The following is a 26577-nucleotide window of genomic DNA, read 5'->3' as shown; positions in this document are numbered from 1 at the left end:
ACACAAAGTCTCACACCGTCTTCTCTATCCTGAGTATTGTGAGTCTTTAGCAATCCACTTTAACACTTCAAACTTCAAGAGATGAGAGAGAGAGAGAGATAGAGATCTGTACACCTTATTGGGTCCCATATTACCCACTGAAGGGCGGCGGGCCCCCTCCTATTGCTAGGAGTATTTGCTTTATTACTTTGAAGAGAATGACTGACTTTGGGCTGTAGATAAGCCAAACGCAAGACCTTCGAAAGACCAAAAGTCAGGCTGAATGTACACTGCTATAAAACACCAATGATGACCAATCTCGATGCCAATGCACTCTTCCAATGGGCTGTAGGAAGCTGCAAACTGTGGCTGAGAAAGGGGCTCCATTCTAGGCTGTGAATATGCAACGATGAGGTCTGAGTATGTTGAGTTTTCCTTCACCCGGGAGGATGGAGAAAACGATGAGATATGAATGCTGAGATCTGTTGTGGGCTAAGAAGGGGGTGAAGCACTTCTTCACACCGCTGCGTTTCTACTTGTTGAATGCTTGTATGCTGAAAACGATGATCAATGATTTGCTGAATGCTGAGATGGTTGATGAGATGCAATGCTTGCTATTTATATGGGTGTCTAGAGCTGGTCGGCTGGCTACAGAGCTGGCCGACTGCTGATGATAAGCTACACGACTTGTATATGTGATATACGCTGAATATTATGCTAAATAAGCTGGCCGACTAGATGATAGATGATAATGTTGGATAAAATGGATAATAATATTCTAAGGCTTATGCGATGGATTATATGCTTATGCAATGCCATGAATGCTAATGCAAACCCTAAGGCTTCTACATGCATGAATGATTCTCTTCAAGTGGGTTAAGGGACTTGACTGACACTCTAAGGCTGAGGAAAGACTTACGTATCTCATGCTTGAGATATCCCGAACTGGGGCTTACAATGGGGACACAGCATACGACAAAATCATATCCTAAAGGGTCCTACTGTTGTACAATGATGCACTGATGATGAGCCATCTTGTCACCATGCGCTACAGTGCAGAGTGCATGTGATAGAGACGGTAAAGATTACCCAATCACTCTAGGCGGTGGCGGCCGAACGTATCTTGGAAAATCAACATGTGCTCCTTGTGATTGACCACACCTACATGATCATAAAACCATGGTTGCCTAGAATGACATCCACCTCATCCAAAGGCGCCACCTTGAACGCACAACATCCATAAAAATCTCCAAAAGCCAGCGACACATCCTCAAGGTCTCTACAACCCGAAACTAGTTTGATTTATTCCACTTGTCCCTCACAGTGATGGGTAGGAGTCTAGGACTACGCGACTAGTGTCCACCATACACACGGTCTCAAATGATGACCTCTAAGACTCCTCTCGGTTGTCCAATGACAACAAGGCAAGAAGGCAAGGAGACAAAGTGGAACAGATGCACAAGTCTCTACATCAAATTTGGAGTGGATTCAGAGACCTAAGGCAAGGTTATCTGTAAAAAGGTTGCCAGGAAGGCAAGGATGACAGGTATGGGAGACCATATGTGGAGACAAAGGATGATGATAGTCATCCAAGGTCAAAGGTTGGAATCCCATCATCAAGTTTAGCAAAAGGAGATGTCATATGCATGCACATGGAAATGCTTAATCCGAGGCTAATCCTTGATTTGCAACAAATAAACATTTGCTTAAGGACACTAGCCAAGCTCACATAGGCTCAAGAAAAGCTCAAGTTGAACACAACTAATGTCAGCTTCACAGGCGTACCTCTAGTCAGCAAGATTTATGTGATTTATTTGTCTATGAGAGCTGGCGGACAACAGCAGTCAGCCAGTTGGCCTGGTTGTAAGGCATATAATATTGATCATTGTTAGACACCTCACTCCCACTTGGGGCAGGTCTAGGATACGACCCTTGAGGTCTAGATTAGGACTTCTAGGTTGCTAAAGGCAGCCGACATCTTGAAACCTTTTGTACTATATGAAAATACTCAATGATGTCTCCATGAAGTTGAAATTACTAGACAGTTGGACTATGTGCGATTTCTTCCACGTCATGGTTGAAGCCTTATGTTGGACCATCTTTGCAAGAGATTCCGGATGAGCAGCAGCCTAAAGCGATCGACGAAGCAGAGGTTATCAAGCCCGAGCAAATACTCCTCCACAAGTGGAAGGATGGTTTCGGGCAAAGACTCAGGTAGTTCTACCCTAAATTCAAAGACCGAGGAACTCACAAAGCCGTTTGGCTCAGCAGCGAGTTCCTCCAAGAGTACCCAGGTCCCATAGATATTGGCGGACTACTTGGAGGCCATGCAACTACTGCCAAGTTATGCAGGACGGAATGTCACATGCTCCCATGCACTGAGGTGGCATGTGACACACTAGGCCATCATAAGAGCTATACTTTGTATAGATTTAGTACCTTTTTGGATCATTTGTCATACGTCATGACCCGGTTGTGAGCCCTAGTCTAGGGACATGTCCGGCACGAGCTACATAGGTCTTTCCAAGCCTTCGGTGTCAGAGTCTGTCACTTAAAAGTTAACCCACTTGGAGAACAGTCCGTTCATGTAGGTTATCCTAGCATAGGAGTCCATAGCAAGCATGTAGAAGCCTAGGGCACAAGGCATAAGGCTTGCCTTATGGCCACGCTTCATGGCATGGAACATGGGCAGCATAGCCCGAAGTCTTCTTCGGCATTCAGCCTTCATTCTTGCATCTCCCTTAGCAGATCTGGGTGTGCATAAAGGCTTCCAAAGTAGCTTCACAGTTGTCTTCAGTCTGCTTGATGGTTCAGCCAACTTTTGGTCTCCTCGTCCTTGCATTTGGCAATCCTCAGTCAACTGTCATCAAGAATTTTTTCTGCATTGTAATAAAGAAGTTCTCCAAAGCAATAAAGCAAATAGTCCTACTTGGGGGAGGGGGCCCTTAAGTGGGTAGACTGGGACCCAATCTGGTGTTGAGTCTAAATATTCTCTCTACAGCTTTATCTCCTGTGAATAAAGATTAAAGCGGATTGCTTCATGCTCACTAACATAACAGTATAAAGAAGGCCTTGGTGCACGATCATACTGATTGTGTGGCTAGTTCCAACGCTACTTATCGAATGAGAGAATCAGTTTAGGGAAGATAGCTCGTGGAAGAGAGTTGAATCTTTCAAGCGGTAATCCCCAGATTTCCTTGCAGCGATTTTTTGTTTAACACCGAGGTCGTCTTCTGAAGGAGGGCATATGCTATGTACCCAACACACAGCTAATTTGGCTTTAATACTGAGGCTAGGCTAATGCTAGTGAGACACTCTAATGATGGATTTATAACACTATATTAGTATAAGTTGATTATAAGTTAATGACCGTGTGTAAAGAGGCCTAGAGTTAAGGGAACCTCAACAAGTTATTTAAGTAAGTTGGGGTTAACTTAATTCATGGCACTTCCATCCGTGAAGACAATCCTGGGAAGTCAGGACTTGGAACAAGCATATGCTACACTCAAGCCTAACACCAGTGAGGTGGGTCCTGGTGGCATGGGATGAGCAATCGTGGTCAACTATGGATGACAACAACTTGTATGTGATGCTGCTCTCAAAATCTGTAGCACGTTATTCAGAGACATCCAACTGTGCAAGTACATAAAAGAAAAAGCATGTTGTGTTATGTCTTGTGTACGCATGCGGATCAATCAACTGTGCAATAGTGCACAGTGACCTATCTAAAACACAACATCTGAAACTCCACGTACATATAGCTATAAAGAAAATAAGAGACCGCTGGAATAAATACCACCTCTGAAGCTCCCCTTAAGTAGAACATATCTATAGCATTCTGAAAGTCATCCTGTTTTATAATATACATTGTGTTTAAATGGTGTGCTTAGTACTCGAGAAGAGAAATAACAGAAAGTACGCATAAACATCAGATATGTCTTTATCTATGCTGGTTCAATTTGAGACATGTATCTATTAATTCTGTCATTAGAGCTCCTTGCAATGGAGCTGCATGCTCTTATATCTTCTCGCAGTATTAAAGAGAATTGCCATAAACCAATCATCAATCTGTTTAATGGCCACAATATTGCCCTCAAAAGGACTGTTACCGGAATAGTTGAACACATAAGTGATGTCCATTCTGATTCTTCAAGGCAGCAAGCATGGCCAATCCTCTCAGGCTGAAAACACAGCATGCCTTGAACTTCTGCTGGATTCGGTACCTGCAATCACAACATAGTGATTCTATCTATTTTGATTGATGATATAGTGTACAATTACACGTGATACATTCATACTATGGAACTTAAAGATTCATGTTAACTAAAACACCTCCCATAGCTTTTGATCCCCAGTACTGCTAATTAACAAACCTTACCTCACCACAATGAAGGGTTATTGGGAGCCCTTGCTTCCTAGCCAAATTCAATGCTGGCACAAAAGTCTGCCTAGAAAGAAAAAGAAGAAAGGCAGTCAAATATTAAATGCATTAGAGAAGCGGCAAAATAACTTGGCAAGGCCAAAGAAGCATGCTTTCGGCGCAGGCTAGAGCAAGTACATACCAATCTCCAACCCGAGGGTTTCCTGAAAGGTCTACCCCTATAACTCCAAAACTTTGCATCTCCATTGCAAGCTGCACCTATCGAGCCAGCTAGGCATTCAGACCCTCACACCAAGACTAAAGGCATAAAAGAAGCACATTGTAAAAGCAGGTTAGTATGCTTATTATAAAGTGAAGACTTCTTGGTACATACTGTATCGATGGCTGCCTCAGTGCTCTCGCGGCGATCAATGCTGAGAAGCAGCTTCACATAAATGTTTGGCCTGTTTCGTTTCTCCTCTGCTTTTGCCTGCTGATTCTCAGAGGGGTCAAGTGATACTCTGACAGTTTCAACTGCCTTCAAGCCATCAAGGACAGCCTCCACATAAGACCTCTTGGTCATTCCCACTGACACATTGCACTAAGAAAGCACCACAATAAAGAAAACAGCAATCACAGATTAATGACAAACATATCAGGAAAAACAAACACATGAAAAAAAAAAAAAAGCAAAAAACTTTCTATGCACATGTGAGCACTGGCATGTGCAAGCATGCATAGGTGTGTTAGTTAAGACCTTTATGACAAAAGTTACCACCATTGTTTATGGACTAAATTTTCTACAATCATAAGCATTCAGAATTCTGAAAAGCAAAGCTATTATGGATTGTTGTTAGAGGCTACAAGCAAACATGTAAGCGAGATTTGTAAATAATTCATATGACTCAGATTTGACATTCCTAGCTCATAGCTCTCATCTTTGTTTTCTTTTGTACCATGTTGAGATAACATGGACAATATTGTATCACTTTTGGTCTCACAGACCCACTGGATCTTTTGAAGACGTTTAAAATAACTCTCTCTCCATTGTGCCCGATGTCCCCGGCCACCCAGACGTCGGCCAAGATCCCCTCATCAGCTCTAGATCCAGGACATGCTCCACCGCCATTAAGCTACCTTTCGACGTGACGTAGCTGAGGGAGACCTCTCGGTCAAACTCATTGGCCCCATGCTTGATATTTTGGAGTGTGGTATACCATCTACTGGTGGAGAGTGAGGAGTATTATGTATGCAGATGCAGAGCATATACAGCCATGAGAGAGAGAGATCCCATTTTATTCAGAGAGCCACATTCCCTACGCTAGCTCTTTGAGGCAACAGACCAGCGCATACTGGGGAGATTCATTCTAGACATACAGCGTCACAGAGAGACATCATTACAGGCTCAGACAGCTCCAGAGGGGGACGACAGACACAGATTACTACATACTTTCAGAGATCCACCCCACTCCCAGCCCCTACACAGCAGGGAATTACTCTCCAGAGAGCAGAGACACTCAGAGCCCGCAGGAGACAGAGGACACCTGGCTTTCGGACACCACGCCTATACCAGAGAGAGATGACAGAAATCAGATCTCAGTTTCACAGAGAGGGTGCGGAGCGACTGGCTTGCTTCAGAGCAGACCCAGGCATGTTCTTCAGGGAGCTATGGACACCCCCTTTATTGATGTATACCATTTTATACCCCCAGTATGGTACAGGATGGAGCTAGCTAGGTTGCATATCATGATTGTATACTCCATGCATATAGCTTTGCATTCTCCTAGTAGTAGCGCTCCATCCCCTCCCCCACTCATTGTACTTATTGCACACCCACATTTAGCTTTTAAAGTTCAGTACTTTTTCATTTTGTTGGGATGACAGAGGATACCCCACACAGGTACACTGATTTGTCTCATAGGCCGAGTTCAGTCTTTTGGAAGACGTTAATAAAATCTCTCTCTCTCTCTCTCTCTCTCTCTCTCTCTCTCTCTCTCTCTCACTTTGGTCTCATAGGCCCATTGGGTCTTTAGTAGACGCTTAATATATCTTTCTTTCTTTCTTGCTCGAGGACCAGCACAGAGAGCTCTCACCAACTTCTTCCATACCAGCACTCCGAGGACTGATCCACCCATCATACCCAGACCACAGGCTAGTGTAGGAGCTCAGCCGAGAGGTGTGACACTCGACAAAGCCACTGATCAGCACTCTGAGGACTGATCCACCCATCATACCCAGACCACAGGCTAGTGTAGGAGCTCAGCCGAGAGGTGTGACACTCGACAAAGCCACTGAGTTATGCAGAGCTCGATGCCCCAGACCCCATGGTCCACGCCCACGGCCACGCAACCACAGGAAGATCCAGGCCATCATCTCCCATCATCGCAGGACCTTCTCGCGCCAGCTCAGTTTTACCACCTTGAGCACCATGTCACAGTGGCCCAAGAGGGATGTATTAGGGTGAATGAGAGCTCTCTGCTCATGTACCTAGATCAGATTTTAAAGTTCTAAATTTTTGTTATCTTTCTTTATTACTATTTTGTACCCAAGATGATGTACCTCATGGATATGATGTAACCTTTTGGTCTCATAGGTCATTTTGGCCTTTTGAAGACGTTAATACAACTTTCTTCGGACATTGAGCACCTACGAAAGAAGCTCGGGGAGAACAAGGATAGTGATGACCTTAGGCATGAGTTGCGTGCCTCCATGCAAGAGGAGATGGATAGGTGGAAGGCAGACATGCAGGCATACATGGCAACTCAGCTAAGCAAGATGTAGGAGGAAATGGTCCAAATGTTGGATGAAAAAAACCAACCACCACACCTCACTAATCACGGAGCTGGAGGCCCAAGTCGCCACCCTCAGAGTGGAAAACGAGTGTAATATGCGGAAGCTTCGGAGAAGGATCGGTACTTCAAAACTCAGAAAACAGCACTCTTTTCGCGACGGAATTAACGCACAACTGAAAGACGATGTGCAGAAAAATAGAGAGAGAAGGGGGAGATGGAGAAGGACACAGTATTGGGTCCCAATTACCCTCTGTAGGGCCCCCACCACGGATGGTGTATTTGCTTTATTAGAATGATGTAAATCTGAAACAAATACAAAGTACTTGACCTTTTCTTGGCTGGAAAACCTGCCCTTGACCTTCAGTCCTTCACCCCTTAGCTTTAGCAAACCCTTGGCTGTCCTGGCCCTTGAATGCTTGGAGCTCTTGGTGAATTGTGAGATGGAATCAATGAATTATGGGCTGGGCTTTTATACCCTTCACTGCATCCAGTCGGCTGTCTTTATGAAGTCCCACGACTGAGTCTGATTAAATAAATGCTTTCACACCTATTTTACTACTGTCCAGCCTGCGCATACCTTCTGGACAGCTATCTGACTGCTGGGCACCTTGCGTAGAGGTGTGGGACTGCCCCCCACACCTGGCCGACTGGCTGGGTAGGGCTTCTAGCCCTGTCGGCTGCCTGTCCAGCAGCCCTAGGGCTGGCTGACAGCCCCTCCAGCCCAAGCCATGGCTGGTGGGCACAATGTGGGCCCTCCTGGCCCCTTGGGGGTGGTTCTATACCTCCCCCATGCCCACACTAAGAGTGCAAATGCAAGCTCTTCTATCCTGGGGTAGCCCTATGGGCTGGCCCCTATCTCTACATGCAAACCTACATGCCTACAGAGGCCTGGCATCCAGTTGCAAACCAGATACACAGATCATCTGACATCATTCCAGAGGGAGACTCACAGCGCGGACTGGCACTGCTCCATGTGCAGGACAATGCACACCTGACCTTGGACTCATGTGCAGGACAATGCACACCTGACCTCGGACGACTGAGATGGATCCCTGGCTGACTCGTCCCGGACTGGGCTCACATGGGACCAGTTCACCATCCCAGGTCCTGCACCTTCTGTACAGAATGTCTACGTGGCATCCAAATGCGGGATGCACGTGACACCTCCCATTGGATGTGCGTGTCCAGGCCATACAAGAACTGCCCTTTCTTGTCCGCATCAGATAAGCCTAATTGTAGACACAAGGTCGAAATTCTATTGGCAAACTGAAGGACTGGTTGCGCGTTCTGACGCGCTCCCCTAAACTCGTCTTCGAGTCGCTCAAGGTAGTGGGGCGGTAAAAACCGCTGCTTAAGGTCACGGACGAACTCGTCCCACCCATAAGCTGCCATACCTGATCTGGTGTGGGCATGAGCCCACTGAGTCCACGCCTCACCTTCCAAATACCAACTGGCTAAGATCACTTTGTCAATATCTGTTTTCCTAACTGCGGCAAAGTAAGCTTCAAATTGATGTAACCATGAATACAGAGTAGTGGGATCGAGTTTACCATTATACTTACTGAAGTTCATTTTCTCGGGAAAATGATTCGAGGGCGCCGCCGGTGTCAATCTGGCGTCCAAAGCTCGGAGGTAACGCTCGTGTTCCACTCGTCGCATGGCTTCGTCTTCTCGTTGTCGAATCTCCAATGCCCGTATCTGCATCTCAAGCAAGGAGCTTGACTGCGGCTGTGACCCCTCGAGAGGGTCCCTGTGACGAGGATCTGGTATCTGGGGTACGGAAGGAGAGGGAGGAGGAGATGGAAAACGCGACGCTGGAGAGCGAGAACGCTCCTCCAGAGCCAAAATCCGCGCCTTCTGCTCGTCCAACTTGGTTGTCTGGTCTGCGATTGCTCGCATCATCTGCTGGAACATGTCTTGTACACTCAAGCCGGGTGCCCTAGCTGGGCTGCCTGGTGCACTCTGGTCCCATGGTTCTGGTTCTCTCTCGTCGCCAAAGCTCGCCATAGCGGGAATCTGCAATTCCTTTCCGGAACGCAATCTGACCATCCACTGTCTGTGTGGGAGACTTCCGGAGGCTTCCGGAGGCTAAAAACCAACCGTCCTTCGAGGGACAGGAGTCACTCCGAAAGGGGTAGTCCACCGGCGTCTAAAAACCAACCACACGAGCGAAAAATTTTCTGGTTTTCTTTGCTGAATCTTCGTCCTTGAAGTAGGCTCTGATACCACTGTAATATGCGGAAGCTTCGGAGAAGGATCGGTACTTCAAAACTCAGAAAACAGCACTCTTTTCGCGACGGAATTAACGCACAACTGAAAGACGATGTGCAGAAAAATAGAGAGAGAAGGGGGAGATGGAGAAGGACACAGTATTGGGTCCCAATTACCCTCTGTAGGGCCCCCACCACGGATGGTGTATTTGCTTTATTAGAATGATGTAAATCTGAAACAAATACAAAGTACTTGACCTTTTCTTGGCTGGAAAACCTGCCCTTGACCTTCAGTCCTTCACCCCTTAGCTTTAGCAAACCCTTGGCTGTCCTGGCCCTTGAATGCTTGGAGCTCTTGGTGAATTGTGAGATGGAATCAATGAATTATGGGCTGGGCTTTTATACCCTTCACTGCATCCAGTCGGCTGTCTTTATGAAGTCCCACGACTGAGTCTGATTAAATAAATGCTTTCACACCTATTTTACTACTGTCCAGCCTGCGCATACCTTCTGGACAGCTATCTGACTGCTGGGCACCTTGCGTAGAGGTGTGGGACTGCCCCCCACACCTGGCCGACTGGCTGGGTAGGGCTTCTAGCCCTGTCGGCTGCCTGTCCAGCAGCCCTAGGGCTGGCTGACAGCCCCTCCAGCCCAAGCCATGGCTGGTGGGCACAATGTGGGCCCTCCTGGCCCCTTGGGGGTGGTTCTATACCTCCCCCATGCCCACACTAAGAGTGCAAATGCAAGCTCTTCTATCCTGGGGTAGCCCTATGGGCTGGCCCCTATCTCTACATGCAAACCTACATGCCTACAGAGGCCTGGCATCCAGTTGCAAACCAGATACACAGATCATCTGACATCATTCCAGAGGGAGACTCACAGCGCGGACTGGCACTGCTCCATGTGCAGGACAATGCACACCTGACCTTGGACTCATGTGCAGGACAATGCACACCTGACCTCGGACGACTAAGATGGATCCCTGGCTGACTCGTCCCGGACTGGGCTCACATGGGACCAGTTCACCATCCCAGGTCCTGCACCTTCTGTACAGAATGTCTACGTGGCATCCAAGTGCGGGATGCACGTGACAACGAGACCTTGAGGGCACGTACTCAATTCAAAGGAGAACTATCCCTCAATTATGAGCTGAATACACTTAGAGAGCAAATGTAGACCCTCCAGGAACAAGAGGAGAAGAATTCAAATGAGGCAACCACATGGGCCAAGGTGATTAAGAGGACACAGAAACAAGTGGAAGAAGCGGGCAGCTGGATTGAGGTTGCCAAGAAGCAACGGAACCCACCATCATCAACGACACACTTGAAGAGGAGAAAAGAAGGAAGATTAGGGCATTGAATGTGAGAGTGGTGGGATGGAAGGAAGGAGCCTCACCGAAAGAGGACGCCATAGCACTATGCAGAAAGCGGGAAATCGTTGATACCCCCTTCGTCGAGGCATGGAGGGTGGGCAAAGACACCACCAAGGAACGCGCACTCATCCTCAAGTTTGCGGGGTTGGAGGCGAGGCAAGCATTCCTTACCAAAAGGCGGGCACTATAAGGAGAAAAGACTTACCTCGAAGATGATCTCACACTAGCACAGGTGGCACACCGGAGGGAGTGCATGCCACGCATCTTGGATGCACGGAAGGCAGGGAAATGGGCAGTGTGGGAGGGTGATCATCACCGAGCGACGTGCCCAATGACGGTGCGAGACCTATGAGACCAAGCTAGAGATTGCAGTTTGGAACTACAATGGCGCCTTGAGGACAGATGCAGGTCTGTTCGAGGAGACATTTAGAGGGAGAGACTTGGTCTCACACACAGAGACTCATCAGTGCCAGGGGAGTCGGCTTCCAGAGGTGAGAGGATACATATGGGAGTCTGTTCACCGCCCACACCCACGCACAGTAGGGGGTACCCGAGGGTCGGGAGGGTGGCTTTTATATACAGGGAGGAGTTTCAACATGTGATACAGGTGGTCGGACGGGATGAGGCCGCACGGTTTTTGTGGGTGAGGATCCAGACAGAGAGGGCCCGAGACATCTACCTTGCAGTGTGCTACTTTGCACCCTCCAATTCTAAATATGCCACCCATGGAGAGTCCCCGTACCTGCCCCTTTATGGTGACATTATGAAGTTTTCCAATCTAGGGGACATCCTCCTGGCTAGAGACTTCAATGCCCGCACCGCAGGTGCACAGGTACCCTTCTTTGAGACAGATGATCCCATGTACCAGGAGATTGACACGGTGGGTACGGATCTGGAGCGGACATCACAGGATACAGTAGCCCGCATAGAATATGGAGAGTATCTCTTAGCCCTCGGCGGGGCTCATAGGCTAGCCATTTATAATGGCTTGGCTAGATGACCTAGATCCAACTCCTTCACCTCCTACCCCTTCGGACATGGAGCTAGTACAGTGGACTATCTAATAGGATCCCTCTCTTTGATCCCACTCATTCCGGAGTTTACCATCTCTCCTCGCCCCATCGGTGTTGCAGCCGACCATGCATACCTGGCCTTCTCCCTCACATGCCGATACACCATGCAACCACCTGCTTTTCCCCATCACCGTCTGAGATACCACTTCACCAGAGAGACCTCTTCCATCTATTCTGATCATGTCTACCGCATCCTCTCCGACCTCGACCCCCACATCCCACTTGATGAGCTTACTACACACCTCTCAGCCACCCTCCATACGTCCGCTGCAGCCACCTTCCCACACTCCAAAGCCACCCCTACATCACCAGGAGGGACTGTCCCACAAAATAGCTGGTACGACGAGGAATGTCGTGATACCCGAGCCCATCTACATCGGGAGATGGCACTAGGATCCACCACTCACCAGCAGGCGCGAGTGATCTTTCGACATCTCATACGGAGAAAGAAGAGAGCCTACCTAGCCAAGCTTGAGCACGAGCTATACCAGCTATTTCTTGGAAGGGACTGTATGGAGGCCTGGAGGATCTTCCAGGATCATCGCCTTCCAACTCCGATTACTTCACCCAGCACCTAGCACACCTATGCCACCTCTCTACCATGTCCCCGAGCAGCCACCTCTCCCCCATCCACCCAAACCTCGTCCCCCACACTCTTCCTTCTTTCACCTCAGCATGGTGAGAGATGCTATTGACAGGATGCAGACTGGGAGAGCACAAGATCATGATGGACTCCTCACCGAGCATTTCTCCCATGCTAGGGACACGCTAGCCCCTTTACTGGTTCACATGTTTAACAGGGCTTTATGTGAGGGCTTCCCCGTCAGCTGGTCATCGAATACTATTGTACCTATCTTGAAAGCAAGTGACCCCATGGACCCCAACAACTATAGGACTGTCATGATTGGTCACACCTTGGCCAAGATTTATGGTTCGATTTTGGAGCATGAGCTTAAGAGATGGTCCGAGGAGCAGAGACTCAGAGCACCGGGGCAGGCAGGCTTCAGGAGAGGGCACTCCACACTTGATCATATCTTTGCACTACCGGGGATCATTGAGGAGGGGAGAGCTCACGGGCAATGGATATATTGCTGCTTTGTGGATTTCCGCAAAGCTTTTGATACTATCCCATGGGCCAGACTGATCAAGAGACTGCAAGATATGGGAGTGCCAGCAGAGATGCTGGGGGGGATCATTACACTCTATGAGTCAGTCCAGGTAGAGTACGGGCTCCAGGAGGTGACTCAGAGATCATACACAGCACTATCGGGGTGAAGCAGGGCTGCCCCTTGTCTCCTACTCTATTTGGTCTATACATTGACGAGATCTCGGATTACATAGACAGACAGGGAGGACCAGGAGCACATTTGGTAGGAGTCTTGATACCGATCCTCTTGCATGCAGATGATATTGTTCTTATTTCTGATTCACCAGAGGGGCTGCAGAGGCATTTGGATGCATTACGGGCCTTTTGCGAGGACCGGGACCTTACTGTGAACCTTGGAAAGACCAAGGTCATGATCTTTAACACCTCCTCACAGTGGATAACTAGATCTACAGTACAGTTTACATACAGTGGAGAGCCTGTGGAGTATGTTACCTCATATGCATACCTTGGGATCACTTTTGTTGGACCTCAGTTCTCGATGCGGAAGGCGGCCAACGCTAGATTGATGAGGGGATATGCAGCCCTTGGCTCGCTAGAGAGGCAATGCTCATAGATACAGTTTCAGGAGCCGAGGACGAAGCTTTGGCTATTTGATACTCTAGTTACACCTGCACTACTGTATGCTGCCCCCATCTGGGGTCCTAGCTTATACCACAGGAGGAGAGGAGGGAGCCGGCCGAGACAGATACAGAGGAGGTTTATGATGGGTGGAAGCCGATGGAGAGGCCCCTAGTGGCGATGATCTCACGCATGATTAGGAGTAAACCATCAGTGCCACACGAGATTGTGCAGGCAGAGATGGGCGTTGCACCGATAGTGACACAGGCTCTATTCCAGACAGTGACATACTGGCATGGGCTATGGGAGCTTCCACTTGATAGATACCCCCGGCTAGGCCTGGAGTCCTCGAGACGGTTGACACTTGAGGGAGATACAAAGTGCTGGTATACACATGTAGGCACTTGGTTTGGCATGCACGGTATGCAGATGGAGGCACTCCCCCCCTTCCAGTACAGCATAAGAGGCCCCGTCATTTGCTCTCAGCCGCACAAAGCAGAACAGGGTTATCAGGAAGGACATTGTCAGACTGGATACTCAGAGGACATGGAGTTCACCTAGTCGTCCACTGGGGACGAAGATGGCCTTCTACAGAGATCACCTCCTATGCCTAACAGAGGATGGGTTCATCATCCGTCCACGCTACATGGACATACACCTATCCTTTGGGGTGAGATGTGCGATCGGCCAGATCCGCACCTCGTCCCACCAGCTGAGAGTGGAGACAGCTAGATATGGGCCTAGGGCGGCCTCACTAGAGGACAGGATATGCCAGCTGTGTCACACAGAGCCCAAGAGAGAGGACCGTATGTAGAGAGGACCATTACATATGCCGATGGCCTGTATACTATGAGATTCGGGGGAGGGTCCACTACCTCTTCCGAGCTAGGTTCGGACCACTTTCCAGGATCATGGACTTCCCAGATCAGAGATGCCTGGGACTTTTTCTTCTAGAGCTCCGCAGACACAGGGAGTCCTTAGTGTGAGATCCAAATCAGCTGTACTTGCTCGAGGACCAGCACAGAGAGCTCTCACCGACTTCTTCCATACCAACACTCCGAGGGCCGATCCACCCATCATACCCAGACCACAAGCTAGTGTTGGAACTCGGCCGAGAGGTGTGACACTCGACAGAGCCACTGAGTTATGCAGAGCTCGACGCCCCAGACCCCATGGCCCTCGCCCACGGCCACGCCACCACAAGAAGATCCAGGCCATCATCTCCCATCATCGCAGGACCTTCTCGCGCCAGCTCAGTTTTACCACCTTGAGCACCATGTCACAGCGGCCCATGAGGGATGTATGAGGGTGATATGAGAGCTCTTTGCTCATGTACCTAGATCAGATTTTAAAGTTCTAGATTTTTTGTTATCTTTCTTTATTACTATTTTGTACCCAGGATGATGTGCCTCATGATGTAACCTTTTGGTCTCATAGGTCATTTGGGCCTTTTGAAGACGTTAATACAACCAGCGCAGATTTGGCCAGTTCTTGCTAGAGAGACAGCGCCATAGAGAGACACTGCTACGGACTCATACCACAGGGAGAGGTGGGCGACAGCTCCATCTCACTGATTTCTTCCAGAGATCTATCCCAGTGCCTACCCTGACACACGAGGGGGTTACACTTCAGCGCGTTGCGGACCTCCGAGCCAGACGGAGACCGAGAGCACCAGGCTACCAGACTCCCAGACTACATCAGAGGGAAATCACAGAGATACGGGCTCGACATCAGAACCATATCCAGGAGCGGCTAGCTCATTTACATTCACAACCAGAGATCATGCTCCGAGGTATTTTTGCCTCGCCATCGCCTATGAATCACATATTACACCCCCATTATGGTACTGGTTGGAGCTAGACAGATCTGCATTGCATTCTTGTATACCCTGCGCGTATAGTTTGCATACTGAGCCTCTAGCAATAGTGCTCCATCCATCACACCCCCCCATTAGCTCAGTACTTTCATAGTTTATTTCATGTTCATTTTGTCCTCTTTTTTTTTTTCTGGACATCCAGAAGACATTGACAGTTGTACATTGATCTATCTCATAGGTCGAGTTCGGCCTCTAGTAGACGTTAATATAGCTTTCTTTCTTTCTTTCTTTCTCTTGGTGGATTTCCGCAAGGCCTTTAACACAGTACCACGAGGGAGGATGCAGAGGCTGCAGGACATGGGGGTGCCCGCTGAGATGAGATGTATGAGTCTGTCATCAGAGGCTAGGTCGGGCTCTGGGAGGGATGTCAGAGGAGATCACCAGCACTATTGGGATGAAGCAAGGTTGCCCGCTATCACCCACATTCTTTGAGCTATACATTGATGAGATCTCTAACTAGATTGACAGACTAGGACCTGGAGTTGGCTTGGGAGGAGTGTTGATCCCTCTGCTACTCTATGCCGATGACATTGTACTTATCTCAGATACACCAGAGGGGCTACAGAGACACCTGGATGCATTACAGACCTTCTACCAGGATAGGGACCTTACAGTGAACCTTGGGAAGACCAAGGTAATGGTGTTTAACACCTCTCAGCATGGGCTGACTGGTTGCCTAAGTTCAGCTATGGTGGGGAGACAGTACAGAGAGTCAGGAGATATGTCTGCCTGGGGGCCACTTTTGTTGGACCGTGCTTTACCACGAGGAGGGTGGCGGAGGACAGATTGACTCGGAGCCCTAGAGAGCCAATGTGCACACATCCAGCTTCATGAGCCTCATACAAAGCTCTGGTTATTTGACACGTTGGTTACACCAGCACTTTTGTATGGTGCTCCCATCTGGGGGCCGAGTCTCTTATCACAGGCGGAGGAGTGGATCTACAACAGAGCAGCCAACCTTGAGCGGAGGGGAGTTTTATGATGGGTGGGAGCAGATGGAGAGACCACTAGCGATGATCTCCCGCATGATCAAGAGTAAATCATCAGTACCACATGAGATAGTCCAAGCAAAGATGGGAGCCCCACCAATCGTAGCCAAGGCCCTCCCTCTTCCAAACGGTCACTTTCATACATAGGCTATGGAGCCTCTCTAGGCACAGATACTCTAGACTCGCGCTAGAGTCATCCAGACAGCTCGCATCACAGGGCGACACGGAGTGCTGGTATGCCCAGACTAGCACATGGTTACACCTACATGGTATGCATATGGACTGCCTTCCACCTTTACAGTACAGCCTGGACTCCCCCTTCCTAGAGTTGAGCCGGAGTGAGCTCAACAAGATCATCAGGATGGATATCATTCAGCTACACATAGCACGCACATGGATCACACCGGCCGAGCCACTAGGGACGAAGATGGCTTTCTACCGAGAGCATCTTCTCCACTTATCCCCTGATGGTTTTGTTGTCCACCCGAGGTACATGGACATTCACCTCTCTCATGGAGTCAGATGTGCTATCGGCCAGATCCGCACATCTTCACATTAGCTAAGGATAGAGACCGATCGATATGGAGCCGTCTCCCTTGCCCCTAAGGATTGGATTTGCCAGCTCTGTCAGCTGGAGCCAAAGACTGAGAAGCACTACATATGTCGGTGCCCAGTGTACTACGAGATCCGGGGCGCTTTCATTGCCTCTTCCAAGATGGATTTGGGCCATTGTCCAGAGTGATGGACTACTTAGACCACCGTTGTCTTGGGCTTTTTCTCCTCGAGCTATGCAAACACCGAGACCACATCCTACGCTCCAGACAAGGGGGCACGTCCGAGACACACGCCAGCACACCCTTACCCACTTCTTCAGAGCAACAGTGACCCCGTGCACCGTTGACCACGAGTCGACTGGGCCCACACAGCCACCTCGAGGAGTCACCCTGGACAGAGCTGGAGAGCTATGTAGAGCACGGTGTCCACGACCTGCTTGGCCGCGGCCCCAGCTGAGACATTATCAGAGGATACAGGCAATATTGGCACGACCTCGGCGCTTCAGCCTATCTATGCTGGATTGACCTATGCGAGACATTATGGGATGAGTCTATCTCAACTGCTTCCCATAGCCTACCATTTTTCCAGTTCCACACTTTTATCAAATATGCCTTTTTCTGGCAATTGTATCAAGCCACTAGTTCCTCTTTGGCCACATGTTATAGCTAGTTGTTTTTCGGTTTATGCTTTTCATTTTCTACTCGGGACATTTAGTTTCCTTGAGTTTTGGATGTATTGGTACTTTTGTCTCATAGGCCACTTTGGCCTCTTGTAGACGTTAATATATCTTTCTTTCTTTCTCTCTCCTGCGTGTGCTTTGCGCCCTCCATCTTCTCTGTCCGCCGCCGCCCTCTCTCCTATTTCCGGTTGGGCTGGCTCTGTCCTGTCTAACCCCAGTAATGTAGAATGTCATTACACCGGACAAATGGTTGAAACCTCAACCAAAAGCCACTCCCACCCTTACCCCACCGCACATCGAGCCGGCTCCCGTCTTCTCCCGTGTCCTTGACCACAGCTTAAGCTGGGTGATTGTGACATGGTGCTCCCTCTTGAAGATAGAGTGAACAAGATCGAAGAACAGGCTCAAAAGGCCCTTTCAAACCAAAAGAAGCTGATAGATACAACATTGAACCAGCATCAAAAGGAGATTCATGCTATAAGGACTGAGATCCAAGGAAAAGACAACCGGGTAGAGAAAATGTACAAACAGCTGCAAGATGAGATGCAACAAGAGATGGAAGCCTGGAAGGACGCATGCCTAGCTGCATGCATGGAGAAATGTATGGAATTATGCAAGGAAGAGACAAGTATGGCAAAGAGAAAGAAGGAGAGCTAGAGTATGGCAAAGAGAAAGAAGGAGAGCTAGCCACACAAGAAGCTCTTGCTCTAGAGATTGCCCAATTGCAAGACGCCAATGCCAAACTTGAGGTGGAACTAGAGAAGGCTAAGAGGGCAATCACGACAGAGATTCAAGAGGCCAAATCAGGATTCCGGGCCTCCGAAAAGACATGGAAGCAACCAAAGAGGAGGTTGGAGAAACCTCCAAACGGGTTGAGGTTGTGAAAAAGCAAAAAACAGTCCACACCCCAAATGCCACATCCATCATGATGGCCACACTTGTGGAAGAGAAGTGTCGCCAATCTAGGGCTCTACATGTGCGAGTAATAGGCTTGCAAGCGGGCAACTCACCAAAAGAGGACGGTGAGACTTTATGCAAACAGATGGGCCTCAGTGACACCCCTTTTGTAGATGCTTCGCGAGTCGGGAAGGACTTGACAAGAGAGAGCCTCTCCTCCTCAAGTTCAAGTTTGGCATTCTTGAAGAAGAGGGCCACCCTCCGAACCACCAAAATATACCTTGGAGATGACCTCACCCCTAGAGGTGGAACATAGGAAAGCTGGGATGGTTCAGGTTATGGAAGCCCACAAGGCAAGAAAATGGGCCATTTATCGTGATGACCGAGTCATCATCACGGATAAACGCCCCACATGACGGTGCAAGGTCTATGAGACCATAGATGCATTGAGGATGGGAGTATGGAATTGCGATGGAACTCTATGGTCAAACATAGGAGGCTTCACAGCGACTTACACAAATAGGGATATTATCTTCTACACAGAAATGCATCAAAGCCCTAAGAGAGGGCTACCCAAAGTGGAGGGTTACACATGGGAGTCAGCTTTCAAAGGACAAACACGCACCACGGGGGGGTACGTGACTCGGGAGGAGTGGCATGCTTGTTTCGCCCTCATTTGAAAGGCATGCTCACAATGGTTAGACACGATGAGGAGGCTCACTTTATGTGGATGTGATTAGCTAGGCCTGGCTTCAGAGTGATGCATATTGCAGTATGCTACTTCCCACTAGAGAAATCAGAATATGCATGCAGGTTGAAAGAGAAAGGGGAGACTCCATATGCACCATTATTTGCAAACATTGCAGAGTTCTCCAAACAAGGAGAGGTCCTCCTATTAGGAGACTTTAATGCACAGAAAAAAGGGGAACAAGTGCAGACATATGACTTCCAGAGGAAGATGCCATTATGTTGTCAGAAATTGACTTGGCTGAGATGGGCCTCCAGAGGACCAACAAGGATATGGGGAATGCAACACCATATGGTAGACACTTCTTGGAGATGGGGGCTATGCATGAGCTGGTTATATATAATGGGCTGTCCAGATGGCCGCATTCGGACAGCCTTACATCTTTTCCGCATGGGGGAGGCACTAGTACGGTGGATTACCTCATATGGGGTCTCCCACTCTTATACCACACATCCCAGACTTCACCATCCCTCCTCCCCCCATACTAGCTGACCACGCATTACTTTCTTTCACGATCTCATGCCCCACCTTACCGCCCACACCCCTTGCCACCACCTTCACACGGATTCATTTCCATCATGATCTTGACCACATCTATGAGGCCCACCTCTCCCGCCACATTTCAGCTCTAAACTTATCCCTCCCTATCTCCACCATTACATCCCAGCTTTCCTCCATCATCCATGACTCCGCCCACACCAGCTTCCCCTAAACCACATACTCCACAACAACTTTGACAGTAGTATCCCAACCCCACAATGGATGGTATGATGAAGAGTGCAAAACCACCAGGCTTCGCCTCTTACCCGAGGGAACATGGGCTGATTTCAACACATAAGATGTGAAACTCGCGGCGGGTGCCCGGGTGACTAGGGCCTTTGACACACTTGTTGATACCATCAATGCATATTAAAACATTTAAACATGGCCACAGCCTTAACACATATCCATCATCACTTTGCATAAAACATAAAGCTGGACAAAACATCCACAAATGCTGAAAATGGAGCTTGCACGTGTGACACCGCATAGAGGCCGGAATGGGCCGACCCCCCCCCTTGGAGTATTTTATTACCCAAGGAGAATAATATCATGTACAAGCTTTGAGGGCCTTACTCTCCCCACGGGAGATGCCGGATTATCCCTATACAAATGCCATAACACAGCCCAACACAAGGCTACCAAGCCGGAACATAGGATGTAGAAATGCTGAGCCAAACATATAATCCATATACCTCCGTGTGGGTACTAATTCTTCCCCAAAAACCATGGGTCTTCATGCAATAGAGCTGGTACAGCAAGTATAACTCTCCATTCAGCCGGTACAGCAAGTACAATGGCTGGTACAACAAGTACAATGGCTGGTGCAGCAGGTACAGTGGCTGGTACAGCCGGTGCAGTGGCTGGTACAGTAGGTACAACAAGTACAAATGCTGGTACAATAGGTACAATGACTAGTACAGTAGGTACAGTGGCTTGTACAGCCGGTACGGTGGTTGGTACGGTAGGTACAGTGGCTGGTACAGCCAATACGATGGCTGGTACAACAGGTACAGCAAGTACAAATGCTAGTGCAACAAGTACAATGGCTGGAAATCATAATAAATGATTAAATACCCTTGCCTTCAGTATTTCTTCGCGATGGAAGCCTCCAAAACAGTCCCCAACAGCCGGTATTCTTCATGGGCAGCCTTCAAGAGAGAGAGAAAGAGAGTAGCCATCATTAGGGCAGCCTGTAATAACGGTGGTAGAGGCTAGTGTGCAGCAAGAGAGCCTCCATTAATGAAGAGAGAGGGCTCCAATTTATAGATTTGGGCCTCCCATGAGCTAAAATGGCAAGAGAAGGCTACAATGACAAGTGGAGAGCCACACAATAGCTGAAGTGACAAGTGTGAGGCCACTTGTCTCACTTTGATCCACTTTCTAACAAGTGTCAGGCCACTTGTCTCACTTTGGTCCACTTTCTTGCCACATGTCCCAATCTAAGAGATGGGTCCTTCCATAAACTTTATCTCTAAAAATATCCCAACTAGTAGAGATTCTGTCATAGGCACTTTGCCAACTCTTGGTATCTGCTCAATTCCAGATGTAATGACGCGAACAGAATTTCCATCGGAGTCGGGCCAAAAATAGCAACTCTCCTAAATTTTAGGAGTGTGGTCCTTTGTATTCTAGGATAATCCCCCATTCCCAAAGCTTGTACTTTCCAAATATTTAAACATCCTGGAGTCCACCAGACCCCTTTCAGACCTGGTAAATGTCCAGGCTGGTGACATCCTCCCCAACTTCTTAAAAGTTGTCCGCAACTTTAAGCTTCAGGCCATATATTCAAGATATAATCATGTCCCATCGATTGGGCGAGACGAGACAGTCTCAAAAATCCAATATAACTGAAGAATCCATGTCCCAAAGAAATGGGCGAGACTAAATAAGTCTCCATAATACCAATATCAAAATCATGTCCCAGATAAATGGGCGAGACAAAAACAGTCCCATAAGTCTAGATATCATAATCATGTCCCAAGATAAATGGGCGAGACAAATCAGTCCCATAAGCCAGATATCATAATCCATGTCCCAAGTAAATGGGCGAGACAAATCAGTCCCATAAGCCAGATATCATAATCCATGTCCCAAGTAAATGGGCGAGACAAAACAGTCCCATAAATCCAGATATCATAATCCATGTCCCAAGTAAATGGGCGAGACAAATCAGTCCCATAAGTCCAGATATCATAATCCATGTCCCAAGTAAATGGGCGAGACAAAATAAGTCTCCTGCCAACAAGACATCGGTCCACATGACCCTTGGCATAGACATAAGTCCCATCATGTCCAACAGATTCGTCCATAGAAATTGCTTGTGAAGCCCAATATCTATATAAATCTCGTCGAAGAAAGAAATCTCCGTAGATATAATCCATCCCAATAAAGGGATCCATGAAAAGAATTCATCCCACTAAAGGGAGCCATAAACAATGTTTCCCTGAAACCATCTCAAGGCAAACAACACCACCTTTCTCCTTGCATAGCTATACAAGGGTTAGTGAACATCAAAAACACTTCATAGTAAATAGCCAAAGCACCAACTTTGCAAACTCAAAGTATACTTAGCTTTTCTTTGCCAGGTTGGTCATGAAGCCAAAAGAAACATCTCGTCACCATATTCTTAAGATATCCTGAGATATATCTCCATATAGCTTGCCTGTAAGCTTGATAATATAATCCACAATATCCATATGGAAAGAGTGCTAAACGTGTGCACATAAAGCCAACTTCACACTTCCACGATAAAATTCTGTGAATTCATAAATCCTTAGATCAACAAGCTGTCTACTGCTCATGCTCTTGCTTCATAAGCTATGAAGCAGCTGGCCATGCTTAACAGCAATGATGGTAAGTGTGGTCCCCCACTTGAGATCTTTTCTCTTCCTTTATTGATAGAAGGAAGCCTCCACTTCCAAAAAAGCCTATGCTCTGATACCAATGAAACTCGCGGCGGGTGCCCGGGGGACTAGGGCCTTTGACACACTTGTTGATACCATCAATGCATATTAAAACATTTAAACATGGCCACAGCCTTAACACATATCCATCATCACTTTGCATAAAACATAAAGCTGGACAAAACATCCACAAATGCTGAAAATGGAGCTTGCACGTGTGACACCGCATAGAGGCCGGAATGGGCTGACTCCCCCCCCCTTGGAGTATTTTATTACCCAAGGAGAATAATATCATGTACAAGCTTTGAGGGCCTTACTCTCCCCACGGGAGATGCCGGATTATCCCTATACAAATGCCATAACACAGCCCAACACAAGGCTACCAAGCCGGAACATAGGCTGTAGAAATGCCGAGCCAACCATATAATCCATATACCTCCGTGTGGGTACTAATTCTTCCCCAAAAACCACGGGTCTTCATGCAATAGAGCTGGTACAGCAAGTATAACTCTCCATTCAGCCGGTACAGCAGGTACAATTGCTGGTACAGCAAGTACAATGGCTGGTACAGCAAGTACAATGGCTGGTACAGCCGGTACAATGGCTGGTACAGCAAGTACAACAAGTACAAATGCTGGTACAATAGGTACAATGACTAGTACAGCAGGTACGGTGGCTGGTACAGCCGGTACGGTGGCTGGTACGGCAGGTACAATGGCTGGTACAGCCAATACGATGGCTGGTACAACAGGTACAGCAAGTACAAATGCTGGTGCAACAAGTACAATGGCTAGAAATCATAATAAATGATTAAATACCCTTGCCTTCAGTATTTCTTCGCGATGGAAGCCTCCAAAACAGTCCCCAACAGCCAGTATTCTTCATGGGCAGCCTTCAAGAGAGAGAGAAAGAGAGTAGCCATCATTAGGGCAGCCTGTAACGGTGGTAGAGGCTAGTGTGCAGCAAGAGAGCCTCCATTAATGAAGAGAGAGGGCTCCAATTTATAGATTTGGGCCTCCCATGAGCTGAAATGGCAAGAGAAGGCTACAATGACAAGTGGGGAGCCACACAATAGCTGAAGTGACAAGTGTGAGGCCACTTGTCTCACTTTGATCCACTTTCTAACAAGTGTCAGGCCACTTGTCTCACTTTGGTCCACTTTCTTGCCACATGTCCCAATCTAAGAGATAGGTCCTTCCATAAACTTTATCTCTAAAAATATCCCAACTAGTAGATATTCTGTCATAGGCACTTTGCCAACTCTTGGTATCTGCTCAATTCCAAATGTAATGACGCGAACAGAATTTCCATCGGAGTCGGGCCAAAAATAGCAACTCTCCTAAAATTTAGGAGTGTGGTCCTTTGTATTCTAGGATAATCCCCCATTCCCAAAGCTTGTACTTTCCAAATATTTAAACATCCTGGAGTCCACCAGACCCCTTTCAAACTTGGTAATGTCCAGGCTGGTGACAAGATGCAACGCATCTTCTGTACATTCACTCACCGAAAGAAACGGGTATTTCTCGCCAGACGAGAACACGAGTTATACCGACTCTTTTTGAGCGAGGACAACTCAAAGGCTTGGCGCATTCTTGAAGAAAAAAGAGAACCTACACCTATCACAGATCCTAGCCTTTGGGCAGCCTATGCACGACAGTTGTATGATGTGCCAAACCAACCTATACCACAAATGTCACACATCCCTCGGCCTACATCATCTTATCTCTTTGATTCCCCCAATGTCACTAGGGCTCTTTAAAAAGCTGCATAATGGGAGAAAAAAAGATCATGAGGATCTACGCGCAGAACATTTTGCCACGGGCACCGCGTATTGGCTCCCATTCTTGCCTATCTTTTTAACAGAGCAGTCTGTGAAGGCTTCCCACCCTCCTGGACTACCAACACCATCATCCTCATCCACAAAGCAGGAGACCCCACGGACCCAGGTAACTACAGGACTATCATGATTGGTCACACAATGGCTAAAATCTATGGGGCAGTACTAGAGGACATGATGAGCTCTATGGTAGAGAGGATGGGAAACAGAGCATCAAGCCAAGCAGGCTACAAGAAAAACTTCTCCACACTGGACCATATCTTTACTTTACGAGCTATCATAGAGGAAGCGAGGTCTTCAAAGAGACATGTGTATTGTTGCTTTGTGAATTCCCGCAAAGCCTTTGACTTCGTCCCTCTGTGATGGCACTATATGAGGCAGTACTCAGCCGAGCACGTGCACCCGGTGGGACCTCGAGAGCATATATGTAGCACTATTGGGGTTAAGCAAGCCTGCCCACTCTCATCTATACTCTTTGGCCTATACATTGATGAGATCGCAATATTTGTGGATAGTTTCGGAGGGAGAGGTTCACCATTGGCTCAGACAGTAGTGCCCATATTGCTATATGCTGATGACATTGTCTTGATCTCAGGTTCAGCTGAGGGTTTACAGAAACACTTACATGCGTTGGACAGATTTTGCAGGGGGAGAGACCTTACGGTAAATGGGCAAAACCAAGGTTATGGTCTTCAGCACATCTTATGCAGTCGCCTCACGATTTTCTTTCATATATAGAGATACCCCAGTGGAGATTGTGCAGAAGTATGTGTATCTAGGAGTCCCTTTTACAGGCCCTTTGTTTTGCATGACCGCAGCTGCCATTGGCCGACTTGCGAGCGGGCATGCCTCCCTAGCCCGTATGGAGAGACAGTGTTTCCAAGCACATTTCCAAGAACCTCACACTAAGTGCTGGCTCTTCGATACTTTAGTGCGACCAACAGCTAGGTATCGTGCAGCCTTTTGGGGGCCAGGCCAAGAGAAGGATCACTGGAGGAGCATAGAGAGGCTACAAGTGATGATGTTGTCACGCATGATCAAGATTAAGCCATTTGTATTACATGGCATTCTACATGCAGAGTTTGGGGTGGCCCCACTGGTTATAGATGCCCTTTTTCAGACTATCACTTATATTCAACATGTATACACGCTTGACAGAGATCGCCTCCCACGCCTAGCACTAGAGTCCTCTATGCAATTATATTGCGAGAGGGAGAGGGAGCGATTGAGACAGTCTGGACTGCCCTCCTCCTCAATGACACGGCCACCACCATTACCGACACATGCATGGTACTCTGAGGTAGTCGAGTGGTTTCGTGCACATGGCATTAAAATGGACCATCTCCCCCCGTTTCAGTATAGCCTAGATTCCCCCTACCTTGATCTCTCACGACAGGAGATCAACCGGATCATCCGGTTAGATCTACTTGGGCTACCACATATACCAGACAAGGGTGTCTCAGTCATTTGGTAAGAAGTGTGAGTTCTACAAAGATCACTTCTTGAGACTCTCTGACGATGATTTCTTTGAGATACCGGGATACATACAGATACACGTCACGTGCTATGCGTATCACGATCAACCAGCTCAGGGTATCCTCCCACCGCCTCAAAGTAGAGACTAGCAGGGTTGAGGATATCCCACATGAGGAGAGGACATGCACAGCATGCATCACAGGAGCAGTAGAGGATGAGGCCCATTATATGGGCAGTTACCCGGCTTACTATGAGATACGGGGGAGATTCCAGTGCCTCTTCCGAGAGGGATTCGGAGACCAGTCACACGGGTGATATAATTTGAGGATCAAAGGTGCTTGGGCATGTACTTGATGGAGCTCAAACAACAAAGGGATGTAGTGTTGAGGCAGCATGCTCAGAGACAGCCTTGGCTCCGACAGGACACCTCATAGAGAGCCATCACAGATTTCTTTGTGGTACACACATCCACATCGGAATCCACTACCCACAACAATTCCTCTACGATGACATCAGAGCCCACCACCCATACCCACGCTCTAGCTCCACACCCCAAAGGAAT

General features: G+C 48.0%; 1 protein-coding gene across 1 annotated transcript in view; it reads right to left on the bottom strand.

Moving 5' to 3' along the window:
* The window catches only part of LOC147622799 (adenosine/AMP deaminase family protein), a 53918-nt gene that overhangs the window by 12811 nt on the left and 14530 nt on the right, over window positions 1-26577 (bottom strand). Inside the window, exons 5-8 of the mRNA XM_086822445.1 lie at window positions 4734-4940; window positions 4542-4618; window positions 4358-4427; window positions 4089-4202 (exon numbers count right to left, since the gene is read on the bottom strand). Coding sequence (XP_086678571.1) covers window positions 4089-4202; window positions 4358-4427; window positions 4542-4618; window positions 4734-4940 — 468 coding nt within the window. The remainder of the gene's footprint in view (window positions 1-4088; window positions 4203-4357; window positions 4428-4541; window positions 4619-4733; window positions 4941-26577) is intronic.

The sequence above is a fragment of the Cibotium barometz genome, chromosome 28 (genome assembly GCF_041138505.1).
Source record: "Cibotium barometz isolate CiBa-2024 chromosome 28, ASM4113850v1, whole genome shotgun sequence".
Classification (NCBI taxonomy): domain Eukaryota; kingdom Viridiplantae; phylum Streptophyta; class Polypodiopsida; order Cyatheales; family Cibotiaceae; genus Cibotium; species Cibotium barometz.
The sequence above is the reverse complement of the archived record's forward strand: the minus strand, read 5'-3'. Positions and strand labels throughout refer to the sequence as shown.